Source organism: Mastacembelus armatus, chromosome 7 (assembly GCF_900324485.2).
Source record: "Mastacembelus armatus chromosome 7, fMasArm1.2, whole genome shotgun sequence".
Classification (NCBI taxonomy): domain Eukaryota; kingdom Metazoa; phylum Chordata; class Actinopteri; order Synbranchiformes; family Mastacembelidae; genus Mastacembelus; species Mastacembelus armatus.
The window spans coordinates 9,141,033-9,159,398 of NC_046639.1; the positions used below are offsets into that span (position 1 = coordinate 9,141,033).

Here is an 18,366-nt window from a genome sequence, read left to right on the forward strand (position 1 = left end):
GGAGTACAAGGTTTTACCAAGGTTATTAGGGACAGACCAAGAAAAGCAGTGAGGCCTTTAGTGATGCTCTGGTTTCATGTAGAAGCACAGGGTGGAAGAAGAGTTCAGACCTATAGGAGGAAGAGATAAACAGGTAGAAAGGACAGCCGTGCTGGTGCAGAAAACAGAGAAAGCAAGGCAGATTAAGATCATAAGAGGTAGATCAAGATAGAAGTAGCGAGACAGAATGAGAGGAGAGAAAGGTCAAGAGAGAAGCTCGCAACACATGCATGAGAATAAAGAAACTCAGCAGTCAAGCATATCCATACAAAAGCTTCTACATATGTACGGTGAATATGCTCTTTACATCTATTTGCAGTGTGCATGCATGCGTGTTGTTCTCAGCAGTCACTCACTGTGATCCGGGACCAAGCCCTGGCCAGGTCGAAGCAGCAGATGAACTCTATTGCCTCCTGCCTGGATCAGCTCAATAGCCCGTGTGTGTGTGATGCCCTGGGTGGCCTCGCCATTGATCTCTACTATCTGATCTCCAACCTGTGATGAGAATATGGTCCATTACATTTTACAAGGAGGAGGCTTTTTAGAATATACCAAACAGGAGTTCAGAATGAGATCATACTTTTTCAAACTACAAGGCATCCTGAGAAATTCCAAAAACAAAAGGGAGTATGTCATTTAAATCTATTCTGAGGACAGACATATATAATACAAGCAAGATAACTCACATGTATCCTGCCGTCTTTGAGAGCAGGGCCATCCTCAGCCAGTCGCAAAATGAACAGACCCATGTTATACTCCTTCCCTCCTCTCAAACTAAAGCCAAAGCCCCGCTGACTGCGCTCTAGTTCCACCACAAAACAGCCCTGTAATGCACAGACAAGACAATTAGCTCTTGAGATGGGTCCATTTCTTGGAAAATCACTGCTGGTTGATATGAGTTTTAGCCCAGCGGCCTTAAACGAAAGTGCTCAGGAGAAAAAACATTGTACTTTGAAATTTTAATTAAGAATTGACTAATTTTGGTTGTCACCTTACCTGCTTAGGGCCTGTTGTGGTAAGTGTACCCATCTCTCTTTGTGGGAAAGAGTTCTTCATTTCATTGTCACTATTCCTACCCCAGAAAAAAAAAACCCAAAGCACCTTGTAATTTGTTTCAATATAACATGGCAAAATAACTCAGCAAAGGCGATAGCATGTGATTCAATATAAATGTGCAGAAAGAATGAAAACAACACAATGAAAAAAAAGTGTTTTGTTAAAATGTTAAGTTATATGTAATATACATCAGAGCAAGTGCAGTAATATGAAAATATTTTGATGCTGTGTAAATATGCTATGTTATAAATAACATTCATTAATGCTTATATATTTCCAAGCACAAAATACCGATGTAAGCTCTGCAACCAGACTAAAGGTGAGATTTTTAAAATCTGCTATGGGGCAATGTGTGTGTTGTATTTGAACATAAGTGTGAGGATTTGACATGTTAACAGTTAATGTGATATTAACAGTGATGCCTGTATGTAACCTACAGTATGAAAAGTGCTCTATATTGTAGAGACAGAATGAATGTCATTCTCTTCACCCTCTGCTGTATCCACACACATTGCAATGCATCCAGTACAGCAACAAGAGCCTCTTTCTGATGATTTCGCTATACACAAGATCAATGCAAATCCTTCAAAAAGCTACACTGCTTGATGTTCAGCAGCAGATAACGGGGAAACACTTTAATGCTTTGCAGAGATCATTACATGGCTTTTGAGGGAATATAGCTGTGCTAATACACTATCTAAAGAGTTTGGACTTTCTTAGCAGCTCTGGCGTGGAGAAGAGTTTACACACTTCATGCTATCAAGCCAACAGTCTTAGCCTATATCTCTGAGGAGAAGGGGAATGCATGCTCGCCGACAGTGAAACAGAGCAAGCAAAGGCCAGAAATGATGGTAGTGATTTGCTGCAGCAGCAATGGATTAAAAAGCCTGACACAGGTAATCTTATTTAGAAAGAAAGATCAGAGAGGAAGTGAGACACCCTATTAATCTGTCTCTGTTTCTTTGCTTTGCCATCCAAATGGTGACCATGGGGAGCATTTAATGTCTTTCTGGATAACAAGAAAAGTGTGGGCCACCAAAGATGGTAATGGGCCACAATGTAGCACTAATCGGAACTTACTTTGAGAGGATTGGGGTTAATTTATGGTGTAGGTGCCAGAACATGTATTAACCTGTCTCCGTTAGACCTAATGTTTGAGAGTAATGCTGGTAAGCCTGTGTGAATGCGTTTAATTTCAAGTGAGTATGTTTGTATACTTGTGTACCTGTCTGGATAGCTGGGAGGTTGTTGGCCCACAGCTCTATGTTGTGCTGAAGGGCTCTGCTTGGCTGAATTTGTTCCAGATGGAGGAGCACTGTCTGTTAAAACACGATGCATACAACATTCCCATTTAGCCTAACATATACGAAAGCCATTGTTTTCTGATGTGCTATTGGATTAATTTCATTCCAGAAAATGTTCATGGTATTTTCTCTGTAGATCAGCCTCTGTGCCAACCTACCATCTTCAGGCACAACAGTGAGGGTGACAGAATTGCCGGCATCCTTGATGAGCTGGACGATATCGTTGTGTGACAACTCCATGATGGACTGGCCATTGACAGCCGAGATACGGTCTCCCACCTTCATCTTACCTATACGGTCTGTAGGGCTGCCCTCAATAATACGGCCGATCTTGTGAGGTATGACTGAAACCAGGAAAATCAGAGAAATGACAACCTGTTGTCTTATATGTTTGAGCTACTACTACTACTAAAAGTACTGTACCATCTAGATATCGCTTTCAAATACTGTAACATAACAGGCAACATATTGTAAACAGTGTTTCTGTGTATTGGACACTTAGGAGAGAGGAAGGATGCTGCACAATGACCTTCAGTTTGTGGTCAGCAGTGCTGTTACTAGGGACCTAATTAAACAGCATAACTCCAAATGTAAAATCATGTCATTAAGTTGTACAGGATATTATGTGATACTTTTTACAAATGTAGTTAAATGAATTCTGGTCTTATATATGTAAAAAAATCCTGATAAATACAATTATATATAATACAAGTTTACAACTTTGCTAGGGTTTATGAGGCTGTGCTTTTGAATAGTGCTGCTGTGAGCTAAAAAATAACATCAGAAGGCTAACATGCAATCCATGACAACATTTACATTCTGATGTTTAGCTCATATCATGATGTTTATCATATTTCCTAACTTATTGTACAGTAGTTCAGCATGGATGGGACTATCATAGACAAACCACTGGACAAATAAAATGAAAAAGGGAACTTACTGTCAACACCTAGGAAACAATGAAGGGGTTGTCAGAGTTATTATAATTTATCCTGAGGCACATAAAATGCTAAATTCCATGGTAATCCATGCAGTAGCTGTGGAGATGTTGGTGGTGCAAGAGGAAAATTTCAGGGGATTACCAAAGTAATTAGGACAAATCTTCTAGAAGCCATGAATGGCTGCACAAGATGTTGCCAGTACATCTAATAGGGCTGCAGTTATCACTGGGGACCATAAATGTCTGTACAAAATTTCACAGCAACCATCCATAAAGCTGCAGCAATATTACTATCACCAAAAACCAACAAACTCTTATGTGAAAATATCTGAAGAGCAATCCGCTGTTCCCTAAATTCTTTATAGATCTGCTTAAAATGAACCTTTTCTAGGTTTTATATGTCCTAATGATCCTATTTCTTAAAAATACTGCTAAATCCTTAAATGAACTCATGCTTTTTATTTATTTGATTTTTGTATTTTGTTAAATTCTAACCTCCAGGCGGTGGCTTGTTCTTTGACGTGAGAATGACAAACCCAAAGCCCTCATTGTCTTTGCGCTGCAGAGTAACGTCAAAGCACTCCGGCCGAGAAAACTGGGCTGGTTGGATGGTGTTCGGCAGCTCACCGCGAGGCATCTTGGGAGAACTGTTAATCTGAAGGGATGCAACCTGCTCGGGTTGCTGATCGCTCTCCTCCTCTCCATCACCATCATCATCTGACAAACAACAGTGCACAGAAATGTGAGGGAGCTCTTTCAGTCATACATTTGGATCGGGTCTTCTCAGCTGGTTCCACCATGATATAAAGCTACTGAAGATAATGCATGTCATCAAAGTTACAATTCATTGCTTTCACTAACAGGACAAGACAGTGACTGTGAGCAGTGGTCCGTCCAATCTACCTAACATACAGTATGTTTTAAGTCATGAACACTTATTTTTTGTAAAAATGTTCCAAGTGTATCCTTCTTGAGATCCTTCCCAGAACACAGCAGCTTTACTGAAGAAAGCTTTTTTTGTTGAATTTATTGCACACATAAAATACAAGACTGTCAACTCCACACTGGAGCTGAAAGCGCTCTACAATCTGTTATTCAGAACACAAGCTAATCTACCTCAATCTCTCATCAGTGCATGTTTGTTTTGCTGAGTCCCTGTTTTGTCAGCCGGCATCAGGGAATTTCTTTCTAAACCCCTGCTTTGAAAGCATAAATCCTTACATGATTGATGCTTAATTTCTGCAATGTGATCAAAGCTGTTGTTGCAATACATCAACTCCAAAGTAATTTCAAAAAGTGCTTGTAATATTCCTAGAGTGGTTATTTGTGGGGTAAACAAACCTGAATGGTGGAGGGGTTTGTGCTGTTGAAAAAGAAACCTCAGCATAATCTATTTTTTTCAAGCTTTGAGATGTAAATCTACCAGCTGATCCAATCTTGACTGCCCTTCACACAGCTCCAATCAGCCTCAACACATAAACACAGAGCCAAGATGAATGAGCTGTTTATTGTAAAGCACTTCTACAGTTTTTTTTTCCCTGTTTTGGTGGATAAAATATTTGCATACATTTTCATATGATTAAAGTAAATTCAAAATTATTTTTCAAAACATAATTTTTATTTTTAGGAAAATGTCTGCACAGTCCACTGGGTCAAACTATATGTATTGAAATATATCGCCAATGAAGTCATCCAGAACGAACTGGGAGGACTAGTGAAATTATCCAAGATCAAAGCTTTTGCTCAGAGCAGACTAGTCTACTGATCTACACAAATGGAGCAAAAACAAGAAGCTTTGATCGAAAGCTTCAAGTACACTCAGACAAATGTAGAACTGATAACTCTAAAGCACACTCACCTGAGTGTATCAGTTTCCTGCGGACTGTGAGCATGACCTGGCCGTTACGGGCAGCATTGGTCATCAGCTCCAGCACTTGCTTGTGGGATTTGCCCTTGACTGGGATGCCATCTATACACAGCAGCTCATCTCCTGCACGGAGGCGTCCATCCTTTTCTGCTGCACCAAGTGGCACAATGGCACCAATGTACACCTGTGGAAGCAAGAGGATATACAGCTTGACACCCTGATCTAAGCCAGAGAGAGCTGGAGGATTGACCAGCATTATGAAAGTAATCAGTTGAAAGCCTCTCAGGTGCTTTGAGACATTTTTCCTGTGTTCAAGATAGAGGGTTTCTGTTTTTTTACCCCAGTGTGTGAAAGCAATACCAGAAGTCCAGGCTACTGAAGTAACTCAATGCAACTCAGTATTGATTTGCTTGTTGTCTGGCTCCTGGTGTTCTCTGAAATCTTAAGACTTTGCCCAGACTGGATGTAAACAGTGGGGCTGTGCTCAGCTGCTGGGCTACTATACCTACCGGTTGATCTGGCCCCTCGCCTCCGAGGACTCTGAAACCAAAGCCTGATTCCTGGTTCCTTTTGATGAACACGTCCAGGTCTTTGGTGTTAGGAGCTGCAGAGAAAAGAGAGTGAACTAAACACACTAATAATGCTGTTTGTGTGTTATGTTATGTAGGCCATAGGGCCAATGTGCGTATTAGATAAGGCCAGGGAGTTATAAAATGATTCAATCAGATGAGGAAATATTTTGATTCAAATAACTTAAAGATTATATTATTTTTTAGATACCACACGTACGATGAAACTATCTGATTTGATTTCACAATTCAAGGCTGAAATTGGTTAAATAAAACTGAGGATAATGATTCCTGACATTTTCTTGACAGTAAAAAATAAACTATTTTTTGGTTTCTCAAATGTAAACATGTTTTTCTCTCCATTATATTATTATAAATTTAATGATTTTAATAATCAATTTTAATAAAACTTAAAGCTCGGGTGCCTAGGGAGGTGAAAGAGATTTTTATGCGGTAAACTGAGAAAATATATGCCAACATATTAACATTAAATGATTGAAACTGTACACTTACGCTTGCTGTCCAACAATGCCTTGGACTTGAGGTAGAGCTCAGATGCATCCGGTTTGGGTGAAGATGAGCGTAGAGTGTTGGTGGAGAAGGAAAGGGGATTAGAGGGCACCTCTGGCTGACCGAGGGTCTCTGTGTTGTTGATAATCTCCTGTCGCTGTGTTAATGGTTGGGGTTGCTGCTGGGGTATGGGATGAACTACCTGTTGAGGTGTGGGCTGTGACATGGCTTGGGACATGGGAGCTGTGCACTGCAACACAGATCAAGAGCCTTGTATATAACACTTAATCCAATAATACACAGTATAAGAAATTTCATAAATTTATGTCAGTGACATCCAACCAAGAATGATGGCACTAAGTCAGATAAATTGTTCAGAATGACATGGCCAGATTACTGTATTGTCCTTAATTTTTAAAACTAGACATTGGATCCTTCTGTGTTGAACCAATAAAAACAGTATGAGTAAGCCTATTGGCGCCTCAACTCCTCTCTATTTTAAGAGTGCAACATGGAGGAGCAGCAAAGGAACAAGCTGTTGAACATGGCATATCATCTTAAAACACCCATACACAGAGGGATGGCCAGGAGCCAGCATATTTACCCACATGCGGTTCCAGAAATAACAGCTCTGCTAATGTGGGCTCTCTGAATAATGGAACTAACAACAGCTACCACACTAGCAAAAGCACACACACAGAACCTTTTTGGTTTAATCATTAAGCAGCAGATTTATTAAGTGTGTTTGCTGAAAGTTATCTTCACTATCTATTTTTATTATTTAATACCATGTGGTGAGATATTTGAAAAGCTGTAACAAAACATTTTTGCTGGCTATATCTCCACCACCATGAGGTGCAGCAGAACTGGTGTCTACAGATTCCATGGTGGATGCTGAAGAGACTGATATATTATAATGATTTTTTTTAACTTTTTTTTTTTTTGCCTGTATTTCTACATATTTCATTCAATCTCTACCAAATTTGGTACATGCCATATATTTGGATGACCCATGTTTTAACAAGTTTAACCTATGTAGGGCATGTTAGCATGTATTTAGCTTAGTGATATCTGGTATAAATAATTAGTCACTAATATTTTAGGAATGTTGGTCTATGACACAGTGCATGTAACCATCAGTTTCTCAGAGAATACACATCCTAAACAAATCTCATTTGCTACACAGATGTGCCATGGTGAAATGGTCAACATATTGTAAGACGTTATCAGTGCTGCCACCATGTGGCCAATTACAAGCCCTAAACCTTTGAATTTTCCACAGTCTCTTACTCCCATTTGCATACCACTGAAATAAGCCTTCACGTCTACATTATCCAGCTGATTAATTCTCCCAGCAGTAGCTTTCAGCAGTCACTAGTGAATGAATTTGAATGAATGAAAAATTACAAAAATTAGCTTACCGGTTTTAGTGATTTCACAGGAGAGGTCTGGCCTGCAATAAAAGAGGTATACATGGAAATTAAATTTCAAATTTTATTAATTAAGAAAATAACCAGCTATTATCTAATACATGCCTTAAAGGAGGAGTTGTACTTTCACTCTTTTTCTGATCTTTTGGCCTTCAATGGAAGAGTTTCACAGTATATCTGCTCCCACTCCTTATGCTGACTTATTCCATGTTTACTGAACTTGCCTTGAGGTTTTCTAAATATTTCCTCAATTCTCACTCTTCTTTCCTCTTTGCTTTTGAGTCACAGTGTAAGACAACCAGTAGGGGACAGTATACTTCAGCGGTAAAACTGATTTACATGTCATTACAGAGGTGACCCTAAGCCATGGGAAAACATGTGCTTCTCCAGGTTAAACCTGCCAGCTGTTCATTACAGTACTAAAATGCTGCAAATTCATTCACTGGCTGTAGATTTTCAGACTTGAAATGTTAATAATATTACAAATGAAAATTCTTATCTGAATCTGTATATCTCCTTTTTCAAATATTTATGATACTGGTGCTATCTCCCTATTGACACTTTCTGTTTCTAACATAGCATATCGTAGGTACTGAGTGCAGTACATAGGGCACTTTGTCTCATTTTCAGATGTAAATCCAGAGCAGTGAGCAGAGTCAAATAATTTCCTGTTCCATTTTACTCTGCTGCTGTCACCAGGGGGTAGCTCTAGCCCTTGGCCAGGAGTAAAATCTAACATAATCCTGGCCTATGGGTGACCTGAAGGAAGCCCTCCAGCACTGCTTCTTTAAGCTGCGATCTCTTGCTCTTTGCTACTCTTTGAGGAGTAAACCACATCCACCCTATGGTACATACACTTATGGAAATGTGGCATCAAAAGTGTATGTAAGTCAAATGCATGTTTGTCTTCATTTGTTATTTATCTTTGATTAAACTAATTTCCTCTATACTTACCCTAACCTTAACCATAACCACTGCATGACCCTAAGCCTTACCCTAAGTGTAACCTAACCTTTATCTAATGTTAATCCAAGTCATCAGTCTTAAATTCGGTGATTTCCAATATGGGGACAAGCATCAAGACAAGGTCTGAGGAAGGCCAATTCCAACAGGTTTCAGTCCCCACATTGTGAGTAATACACACACACAGACACACACCCACACACACGCACACACACAAAATGAGCCCTGGAGCTCAGAACAGACCCCAGCTGCGCACATCTGATATTTGGTTGCAACACTGATCTCTTGAATCTAGGCTACTGCACTGCAGTAAAGGCAAAAAGGAACAGGCCTTTCAAATCAATAAAAATCTGAAGCAAACAGAAGGGCAAAGATTTCCCATCACCTTCTAACTATCTTGACTTCCTTCTCTCTTTTTCTCTAAGCAGCAAGTGAATCACCGAAAATGCCATCTTGCTGCGCCTTCCCAGCACAGCCCACCATGTGACTAAGCATGACTTCATCCCTATTTGGGAAGGCTCATGGTGGAGGATGCAGAGTTGGTGTGGACCAGAGCATGAAATTGCTTTATTTGAGATTGGGAGAGTTCATGTGGTCAAGAAATACTGACATAGAACACCATAATTGTGATATGTTTAAAATAACAACAACATGCATGTTAGATTAAATCTTGCTGAAACCAAGTAGACATTTATCAATACTGTTTCCTCACTCACTTTCTCATTTGGATTTGAAAAAAAAAAAAAAATCACATCCAAGCAGGTGGGCTTCTCACCTCTACTGTTTCATTTACAGTTTTCTTCTGGGAAAACAGTAACAGTGAGATAGAGAAACAGACTACAAGCAACATAAAAGCTGTGTGAGGATTAAAATGATTTCAGGAGCATGGGAATAAACCACCAGACTATCTCCGGGCACTCTCACCTGTCTGTTGCCTGAACAGTAACCTGAGCAGATTAATACAGACAGCCATGATTTAACAACAAAGATTATCTCAGCTCTGTAACCCTGCCAGTTGTGAAATACTAGGCGTTGTTCAAAGTTGCAGGCTTACCTGCAATGTGCCCTCTTATTTCTGCCAACTCACCTCCTCTCAGCACTAGCACGTTGACCTCACTGCCCACAGGCAGGTCTTTGAGGATGTCCACCACTTGGGAATGGCTCAACGTCTGGACGTTCTGTCTGTTGATCTCCTTGATAACATCACCCTTCAACAAACCACGGCACCACTGGGCATCCAGGATCATCTTCACCTTTTGGCCCAGGGGGCAGTCAGCAATGGCAAAGCCAAATCCTCCAGGGCCTTTCACCAATGGCACACTCACCAGCTCTGGCTGTAACAGAGTAGGGTCAGGGCCTTCTTGGTTGTGAACATGAGAAAGATGGTGGTGGTACTGGTGGGAATGAAGATGGTGGTGATGACGCCCTCCATTGGTCATGGGTGGCACTGCAGCAGTTTGCCTGGAGAGGGTCCCTCCATCTGGGATTGTGTAGTGAGAGTCTTGTGGTGTAGAAGTAGAGGGGGTAGGAGAGGTGTCCTTAGAAGTGGAGAGTCCTCCCGACACCTCCTCACTGCTGTTGGAGTCTTCGGGCAGTGGGTAGCCTCGGCACAGAATCATATCCACATACTGGTTGACTGGGATGGACTGGAACATCTGCACCACATCAGCATGAGTCTTCCCCAGCACACACATCCCATTGATGTCCACAATTACGTCACCTAAGGATGAGCAATTAGCTTTTACACATTGGTGAAACAGCTAAATGAGTAAACACAGAGGAGACTGTGGAGGAATGCAACAGAGTTATCACAATGACAAATGAAAGTGAAATCATAGTTGGAGATGGCTTGTGTTAGTATAATCTGTATATGTCGCTATCTGCTCTTCAAAAATTATAGACGTTAATGGGAATGGAGCGAACAAGAGAAAGCATAAAATAGAACAAGACCACTGGCATGTTCTTCTCCTCTTCCTCCTTTCATCTCCTTATGAGGGGGGTGAATCTCATCACCTCTGGCCTGGCTATGATATACAGTGGGGCTGCATAGTCAAATTACTGAACTGCTGACTGGCTAGTTGGCTAAAAGCCCAGAGGCAGATTCAGTCCACCTACACAATCAATACGCTCTCCTGACAAACACAGCTACTGAAAGGTTTCACTTGAAATAAGCTCTGTATTGTAATGCAGTGCCTGTTCAGACCTATTTAGTTTAACTAGTAACTAAGCACGTACAAGAGAAGAACAAGAGAAGAAAGCGTCTCAGACTATACATTCTATATTTAGTAATAAATAAATGCGGCTGGTCTGCAATCAAAAAAAATCTCAAATCCAAAACAAACAGCACAGAGTTGACACAGTCCACTGCTTGCTATTATAATGAAATTAATTACATTTATTTCTTGATTTAATCAGTTACTCTCCTTCTCAAGGGAATTGAAAAAGTGAATGTAATTACTCCCTCTGTTCCACATTCAAGTTGATTCTCAGCAGCACTGCTGCTGCAGCTCTAAGAGCATTCAATATAATCAATATTACTGTAATGTGAAACCTCCTGAGGGACTTTACCAACAGTAATTTAAATTACTACAGTCATCATGTATGTAATCACAGCATTTGTGTATACAATAAAAGAGATTCTACTGAGCCACAACATGTGGCTGTTACTACGGAGAGGCACATGTAGGACTATCCATTCTGCTGGCTACCACGCACACACACACACGCACACACACACGCACACACACACACACACACACACACACACACACACACACACACACACACACACACACACACACACACACACACACACATATACATATATATATGTGTGTGTGTGCGTGTGTACACTGTAACGATGAGCAGGCTTGTTACCCTGCAGCCATGAAAATAGCTATTAAATCTTTGGTATATGGCTGTATATAAAATCTGTGTTTCATCGATAACCTGAGCATGTACTGTATTGACAGAAGCTTCCTATTTATAGCGCTGCACCACTGAACAGTGCCTATAAACATTTGTCTTTGCTTGATCAAGTTATGTGACATTCATGGTGAAGTGCTTATTTTCTATTTTTTCTCTAAGTGTATTTGTGTGTACACAGAAGGTACATAAAACTGGGCTATTATGTAATGTACAAACACAGATGCCAAGCCTGAGTATCACTGTGTGCCTAAGCATACAGTACATGCCATACAAACTGTGTACATGTGAATGTGACGGAGGATTATGTTTTGTTTAGAGAAATAATAAAAGCCTGTTTGTCTTTCCTTAACTCTTGTCTCTAGCAATTTATCCCTATATGATTATGCAACATGGTCATGTACAGTCTTACAAACAGCAGTCTTGCTATGCAGATACTGGAGTGCACTTTTATGAACATCAGGTCTTCAGGAAAATATTACCTGATGCAATCTTATTATCATGTGCTGCAGGCCCATCTGGAAGGACATTTTTGACCTGAAGGAACTCATCAGGTCGGTCTCCCCCGATTATAGTGAACCCAAAGCCCTGGGGGCTTTTTCGAAGGGCTGTCTGTAGGATGGAGCCCTGCAGCTGAGATGGATCCCGTGTGAAGCCCCGTACTCCCTTGCCAGGCTCTTCTGTTGCAGAGATAATGGAGGAAAAACAGGAAGGAGATTGACAAAAGAAAATGGACTATGGAATGGAAAAATATATTTACTGGTCTAAGAACTCTAATTACTATATATGAAATTGCTTGTTTACCCACTTTCACAGACAATATTAGTTGTAGTCTAACAATAAGTAGTGAGTCATAAAATTCATCTTTTTTATTATAAGTAAAATGAAGTCAGCCTATATTAAGTCTATAGATAAGAGCAGCACATCTTTAAAGTTCACTGGTTTACGTGCTATGACTGTCTGAAATATGTGGCACAGACACACGTACATGTATTTAATAATGAGCTTAGGATATGAAGAGAACTTGCAATTTAAGTGCAAAACCAAACAAATGACACACACAAACACAAAACCTGTGAATCCTCTTTTGCAAAGGCAATAAACATGCAGCTATTGCAAAATGTCTGAATTCTGCCTCAGTCTTACTGCAATTCCTTTCGCAGCAGTGATAAATCCATCTTGAAAAGCACCTGACATTTTTCAGCTAAACTTTCATTGCATATTTCCTTTGTGGTGCCTGAAAGAGTAAATGGGGCAACCTTATAGAAGACAAGAAAGAAATTGTATTAGACAGTGGGTGTGTGTGTGTGCGTGAGAGAAAGAAAGAAAGAGGGTGAATTAAGAGCAATGAGAGACATAGAGAAACAGAGTCAGCCTTGACAGAAAGAGGGAAATCTTAACTAAATCCTGTGGGTCATCTGGGCTTCATCTGATAGATGGTGGGACATCAGTCTTATAGGGAACATCACTCTCACTGTGCCATAGCATTTCAATTTGCATAATTGTATTGCAATTGGCAGATGAAACAGATCCTCATAAAAAAGAAAATTGCCATGACATTTCTACTTCAGAGCTGTGCCAGAGAGATACTTTCAAGATGTATGTATATGGAAATTAATGTTAGCCAAGTATATAAATACAGGTGTATGTGTATAATATGTACAGTGGGTACGGAAAATATTCAGACCCCTTTAAATTTTTCACTCTTTGTGTCATTGCAGCCATTTGCCAAAATCAAATAAGTTCATTTTATTTCTCATTAATGTACACTCAGCACCCCATCTTGACAGAAAAAACCAGAAATGTAGAAATTTTTGCAAATTTGTTAAAAAAGAAAAACTGAAATATCACATGGTTATAAGTATTCAGACCCTTTGCACTGACACTCATATTTAACTCACATGCTGTCCATTTGTTCTGATCCTCCTTGAGATGGTTTTGTTCCTTAATTGGAGTCCAGCTGTGTTTAATTAAACTGATTGGACTTGATTAGGAAAGGCACACACCTGTCTATATAAGACCTTACAGCTCACAGTGCATGTCAGAGCAAATGAGAATCATGAGGTTGAAGGAACTGCCCAAGGAGCTCAGAGACAGAATTGTGGCAAGGCACAGATCTGGCCAAGGTTACAAAAGAATTTCTGCAGCACTCAAGGTTCCTAAGAGCACAGTGGCCTCCATAATCCTCAAATGGAAAAAGTTTGGGACGACCAGAACTCTTCCTAGACCTGGCCGTCCAGCCAAACTGAGCAATCGTGGGAGAAGAGCCTTGGTGAGAGAGGTAAAGAAGAACCCAAAGATCACTGTGGCTGAGCTCCAGAGATGCAGTAGGGAGATGGGAGAAAGTTCCACAAAGTCAACTATCACTGCAGCCCTCCACCAGTCGGGGCTTTATGGCAGAGTGGCCCGACGGAAGCCTCTCCTCAGTGCAAGACACATGAAAGCCCGCACAGAGTTTGCCAAAAAACACATGAAGGACTCCCAGACTATGAGAAATAAGATTCTCTGGTCTGATGAGACCAAGATTGAACTTTTTGGCGTTAATTCTAAGCTGTATGTGTGGAGAAAACCAGGCACTGCTCATCACCTGCCCAATGCAATCCCTACAGTGAAACATGGTGGTGGGAGCATCATGTTGTGGGGGTGCTTTTCAGCTGCAAGGACAGGACGACTGGTTGCAATTGAAGGAAAGATGAATGTGGCCAAGTACAGAGATATCCTGGAAGAAAACCTCTTCCAGATTGCTCAGGACCTCAGACTGGGCCGAAGGTTCACCTTTCAACAGGACAATGACCCTAAGCACACAGCTAAAATAACAAAGTAGTGGCTTCGGAACAACTCTGTGACCGTTCTTGACTGGCCCAGCCAGAGCCCTGACCTAGACCCAATTGAGCATCTCTGGAGAGACCTGAAAATGGCTGTCCACCAACGTTCACCATCCAACCTGATAGAACTGGAGAGGATCTGCAAGGAAGAATGGCAGAGGATCCCCAAATCCAGGTGTGAAAAACTTGTTGCATCATTCCCAAGAAGACTCATGGCTGTACTAGCTCAAAAGGGTGCTTCTACTCAATACTGAGCACAGGGTCTGAATACTTATGACCATGTGATATTTCAGTTTTTCTTTTTTATTAAATTTGCAAAAATTTCTACATTTCTGTTTTTTTTCTGTCAAGATGGGGTGCTGAGTGTACATTAATGAGAAATAAAATGAACTTTTTTGATTTTGGCAAATGGCTGCAATGACACAAAGAGTGAAAAATTTAAAGGGGTCTGAATACTTTCTGTACCCACTGTATGCTGTTTGTAACATAGGTTGGTGGAGACTGTGGGGTAGGACAGGGAAGGGGCCTACACACCAAACTCGTGTTTACATGGTCTTGATTAAGCTGTGGGCTGCAAAAGGACAGTCTGTCTTCCCAGGGTGAAGCGATTATATGAAACGTCAGACAGGATTGTCAGTGCTGTAATTATGGTTGAACACAGTGCTGCGCTTTGCTCGTGTGCTCTGCAGCATTGTCTGCGAGGTCAGGATAGCCAGCCTTGTCAAAACAGTGTTTAGAAGCCACCTTACGCACATCCACACAGTTGCACAAGACCACCAGCCATTAATTCTCATTAACACGGGTGGGAAGGTGCAGAACGGACACATGGGAAGCAGCTGAAGCTAGAGGCAGTCATACACAGGGGCAATATCATCCACAGACTGCAGAGAGACTTTACTGTGGAAGGTGGGGTCTGCATGCAACACAGTGAGGCAGACAGTTCAAGGGGTGTCTGAAATGCAGAGGCTAGTTTGAATACTAATGTGGCCGTGCTTTGTGTGTGCACGCACAGTATAATAATTCTTGGTCATGTTACACCAACACAGCGATTCCAATTTTCAGGCATTTATTTTGACTGAGGACAGAGCGATTACACCAGTAAAGCGGCACCACTCACCACAGGTGGTAAATGATGAACAGATGACCCAGTAGAAATGCAATTTATGATCATAAGTGACTTTCAACTGTAGTCACCTCTTTCGTTGTCTGCCTTCCTTCTGTTGTAATGAGAGATCTTTGAACTGGGGTGAATGAATGGAGCAAAGCATTTTCAAAGAGATCTAAGAATGCTCCCTATTTCATATCTACTTGTCAAAATGAATTCTGCCGCCCAGTGAAGCGCTGCTCCATTATTCAAATTGAATATCATTGCTTTAGAGGCTATGGGCTGTTTATCAGCAGCCTGTCAACTGTTAGAACATCCTCCAGACAGACATCTCACTATAAAGGAGACACTAAACATGTTTCGGTATTTGGATAACAGATAACACTTTGTTATACAGGTTTTTTTTTTTTTTGCCTTCACTGAACAAAAAGCTAAAACTACAAAGCCGGAACCTGTGTCTTAATAAGACTGTCACACAACACTGTATCTTATAAAACAGTGGGAATAGGAAAGAACTCAAAATGTAAAAGTTAATGATTTAAAGCACCAAGCTGTTCACACTACTTACTGTCAACCTCTGAAAAGTTAACTATACATTTACAGTATGTTTTTTTTAGAAACTAGAAACCTACAGTAAAAACCAACATGTAATACTGTGATGTGTAGTTATAGCTGAAATCGGTCTTTCATAGATCAGCACAAGATACAATTTAAGTTAAAAAAAAATTGCTACAATGCAAGCTACAATGAGCTACAATAATATATCTTCCAGGCTTATTTAATCAAGATTAAAATTCATCATCTGTGTTACTTTGTGTTCTCTCTCTCTTTCTTACATTCCAGGATACAATTTATGCCAAATGATCTCACTTCCTGTCCATTTCCCTTATGACCAACTAGGCAAAAACTTCCTGGCCCTCAATCTAAATCATGACATTTAATTTAAACATTGGCAGAGCCAACTCAATAGTCCTTATCTATAATGTTCAGTTTCTATTAAACAGTAAAACCATATTCATTATGCCTGCATTAAATCCTCACTTTGTTTTAAACAAACTGACATCTCTCAATGTGGGAATGTTTTGATATATTCCAAAAATAAACCAGCTTGAACTGACATTTTCTATCTACTCTTCTATCTACATTTTCTCCTCATTGCCACTTTTACATGAGAAAAACAAGAAATGAGAAATCACAAAATAATCTATATCCTTCTTCATATCATGTAGGCAGTTTGCTCCATAGGGCTTTTTTTGTGAGTAGAGGTACCTGAGGGTGTGGCTGCCGGTGGCGGCACTGCAGTGGGTGTGTCCACACTCAGCTTCCTCTTAGCTTCCAGTACTGGATTTTCAAACTGGGTCTTCTGGTTGATGTGGCTGCAGAATAAAGATAACAACATTACATATAAACAAGAACTGAAAATAGTAGAAGTTGTTACATAAATCTTGACTGCCCATAACAAATACAGTTCCGTTCAGTGTTTGTTGGCTTACTGTCCATCACACCTCCCACTGTTTTTATTTATTCACTTACCTACATCAGAGGAATACACACAGCCTGAGCTGCCAGCTACTCTTCCTGCTTTTTATGTTTGTCTGTGGTCTTACCTTTTGGCCTGACAGAACACAGCTTCCCTACACTGCTGATACTGTTCTTTGCCTGTCATGCAAAACTGTGATTTGACTATGACTGGCTGGCTGTGACATACTCTATGCTGGGCAGCACATCATCTACTGTAGCACACAGGCTGTTGTAATACATCATGTACAGTAGCAAGAAAAAGAAAAGTGAACCCACTGGGTTTCTGTAATTATATTTGAATTAAAATCTGTTCAGACTTTCATCTAAATTGCAATTTTATACCAACACTATTTGAAACGGCAACACACAGACCATTGTAATGTTCTTGCCCATACTAAACACATCACTCAAACATTTACAGCATAGGTTGGGAGAAGCATGTGACAGCTGGTGACATCAACAAAAGCTAATTGAAGTCAGGAGTTACAAAACTGGAGTCCAAACAGTGAAACAACTGTTGTTTGTTAGGCTTTATAAAAATACTAAGACAAACATTATTCACAAGAACCATCTGTTGATGTTAACCATGCCTTGCAGCAAAGAGGTCTCAGAGGACTTACCCTCAAGAATTGCTGATCTGCATAAAGCTGGAAAGGATTACAAAGTGATCTCAAAGAAATGCTAAGAATATGTCAAGATGATAAAGTTCTGGGAGAATGGTCCAAATTTCCTCATGAACATTGTACAAGTGCTCTCTGAAGTTACAGGAAGTGCTGGTTTGAAGTTACTGCTGCCAAAGAAAGTTCAACCACTTATTAAATCCAAAGGTTCACTTGGTTTTTCCACCAACACTCTGAATGCATGTATTCAATAGACATGAAAGAGTGATTGTTTGTGCCACTATTAGGCACGTTGTGTTTGTCTGTATTTGTGACGTCTTGCATGATTTAACAAAAAAAAAACAAAAAACAGATCATAGTTTATGACCAATTAATGCAGAAAGAAAAAACTCAAATAATATGCTCAGTGAATTCAAAGAGAAACAGCAGGAGAGGATCAGGAACAATTTTTGATGTGATACTCCACATTATTAGGATGGGATAAACATCTGCTCAATGCAGCACAATCCCAGATAGATGTAAACAATGGTGTATCCAATTATTCAGATCCTTCCTTATAAGGTTTTTTTTTTTTAAATAAAGCTACATTTATGGATTTAACAATAAATTTAATCTAAAACAGTTGATGATTAACACAGACCTCTGCACTGAAACATTGTCTTCTACCCACAGAAAAGTCCCTCCATGGTTAG

At 40.2% G+C, this 18,366-nt stretch overlaps 1 protein-coding gene across 3 annotated transcripts in view; it reads right to left on the reverse strand.

Annotated features, from left to right (window-relative positions):
- The window catches only part of magi3a (membrane associated guanylate kinase, WW and PDZ domain containing 3a), a 103,852-nt gene that overhangs the window by 1,857 nt on the left and 83,629 nt on the right, over positions 1-18,366 (reverse strand). For 2 of the 3 annotated variants that reach the window (XM_026331827.2, XM_026331829.2), the window contains exons 8-20: positions 16,803-16,909; positions 12,086-12,283; positions 9,766-10,398; positions 7,707-7,738; positions 6,289-6,535; positions 5,716-5,810; positions 5,198-5,390; positions 3,835-4,056; positions 2,558-2,743; positions 2,321-2,414; positions 1,036-1,111; positions 726-863; positions 396-534 (exon numbers count right to left, since the gene is read on the reverse strand). In XM_026331827.2, coding sequence (XP_026187612.1) covers positions 396-534; positions 726-863; positions 1,036-1,111; positions 2,321-2,414; positions 2,558-2,743; positions 3,835-4,056; positions 5,198-5,390; positions 5,716-5,810; positions 6,289-6,535; positions 7,707-7,738; positions 9,766-10,398; positions 12,086-12,283; positions 16,803-16,909 — 2,360 coding nt within the window. The remainder of the gene's footprint in view (positions 1-395; positions 535-725; positions 864-1,035; positions 1,112-2,320; positions 2,415-2,557; positions 2,744-3,834; positions 4,057-5,197; positions 5,391-5,715; positions 5,811-6,288; positions 6,536-7,706; positions 7,739-9,765; positions 10,399-12,085; positions 12,284-16,802; positions 16,910-18,366) is intronic. The other variant, XM_026331828.2, reaches the window with a different exon arrangement.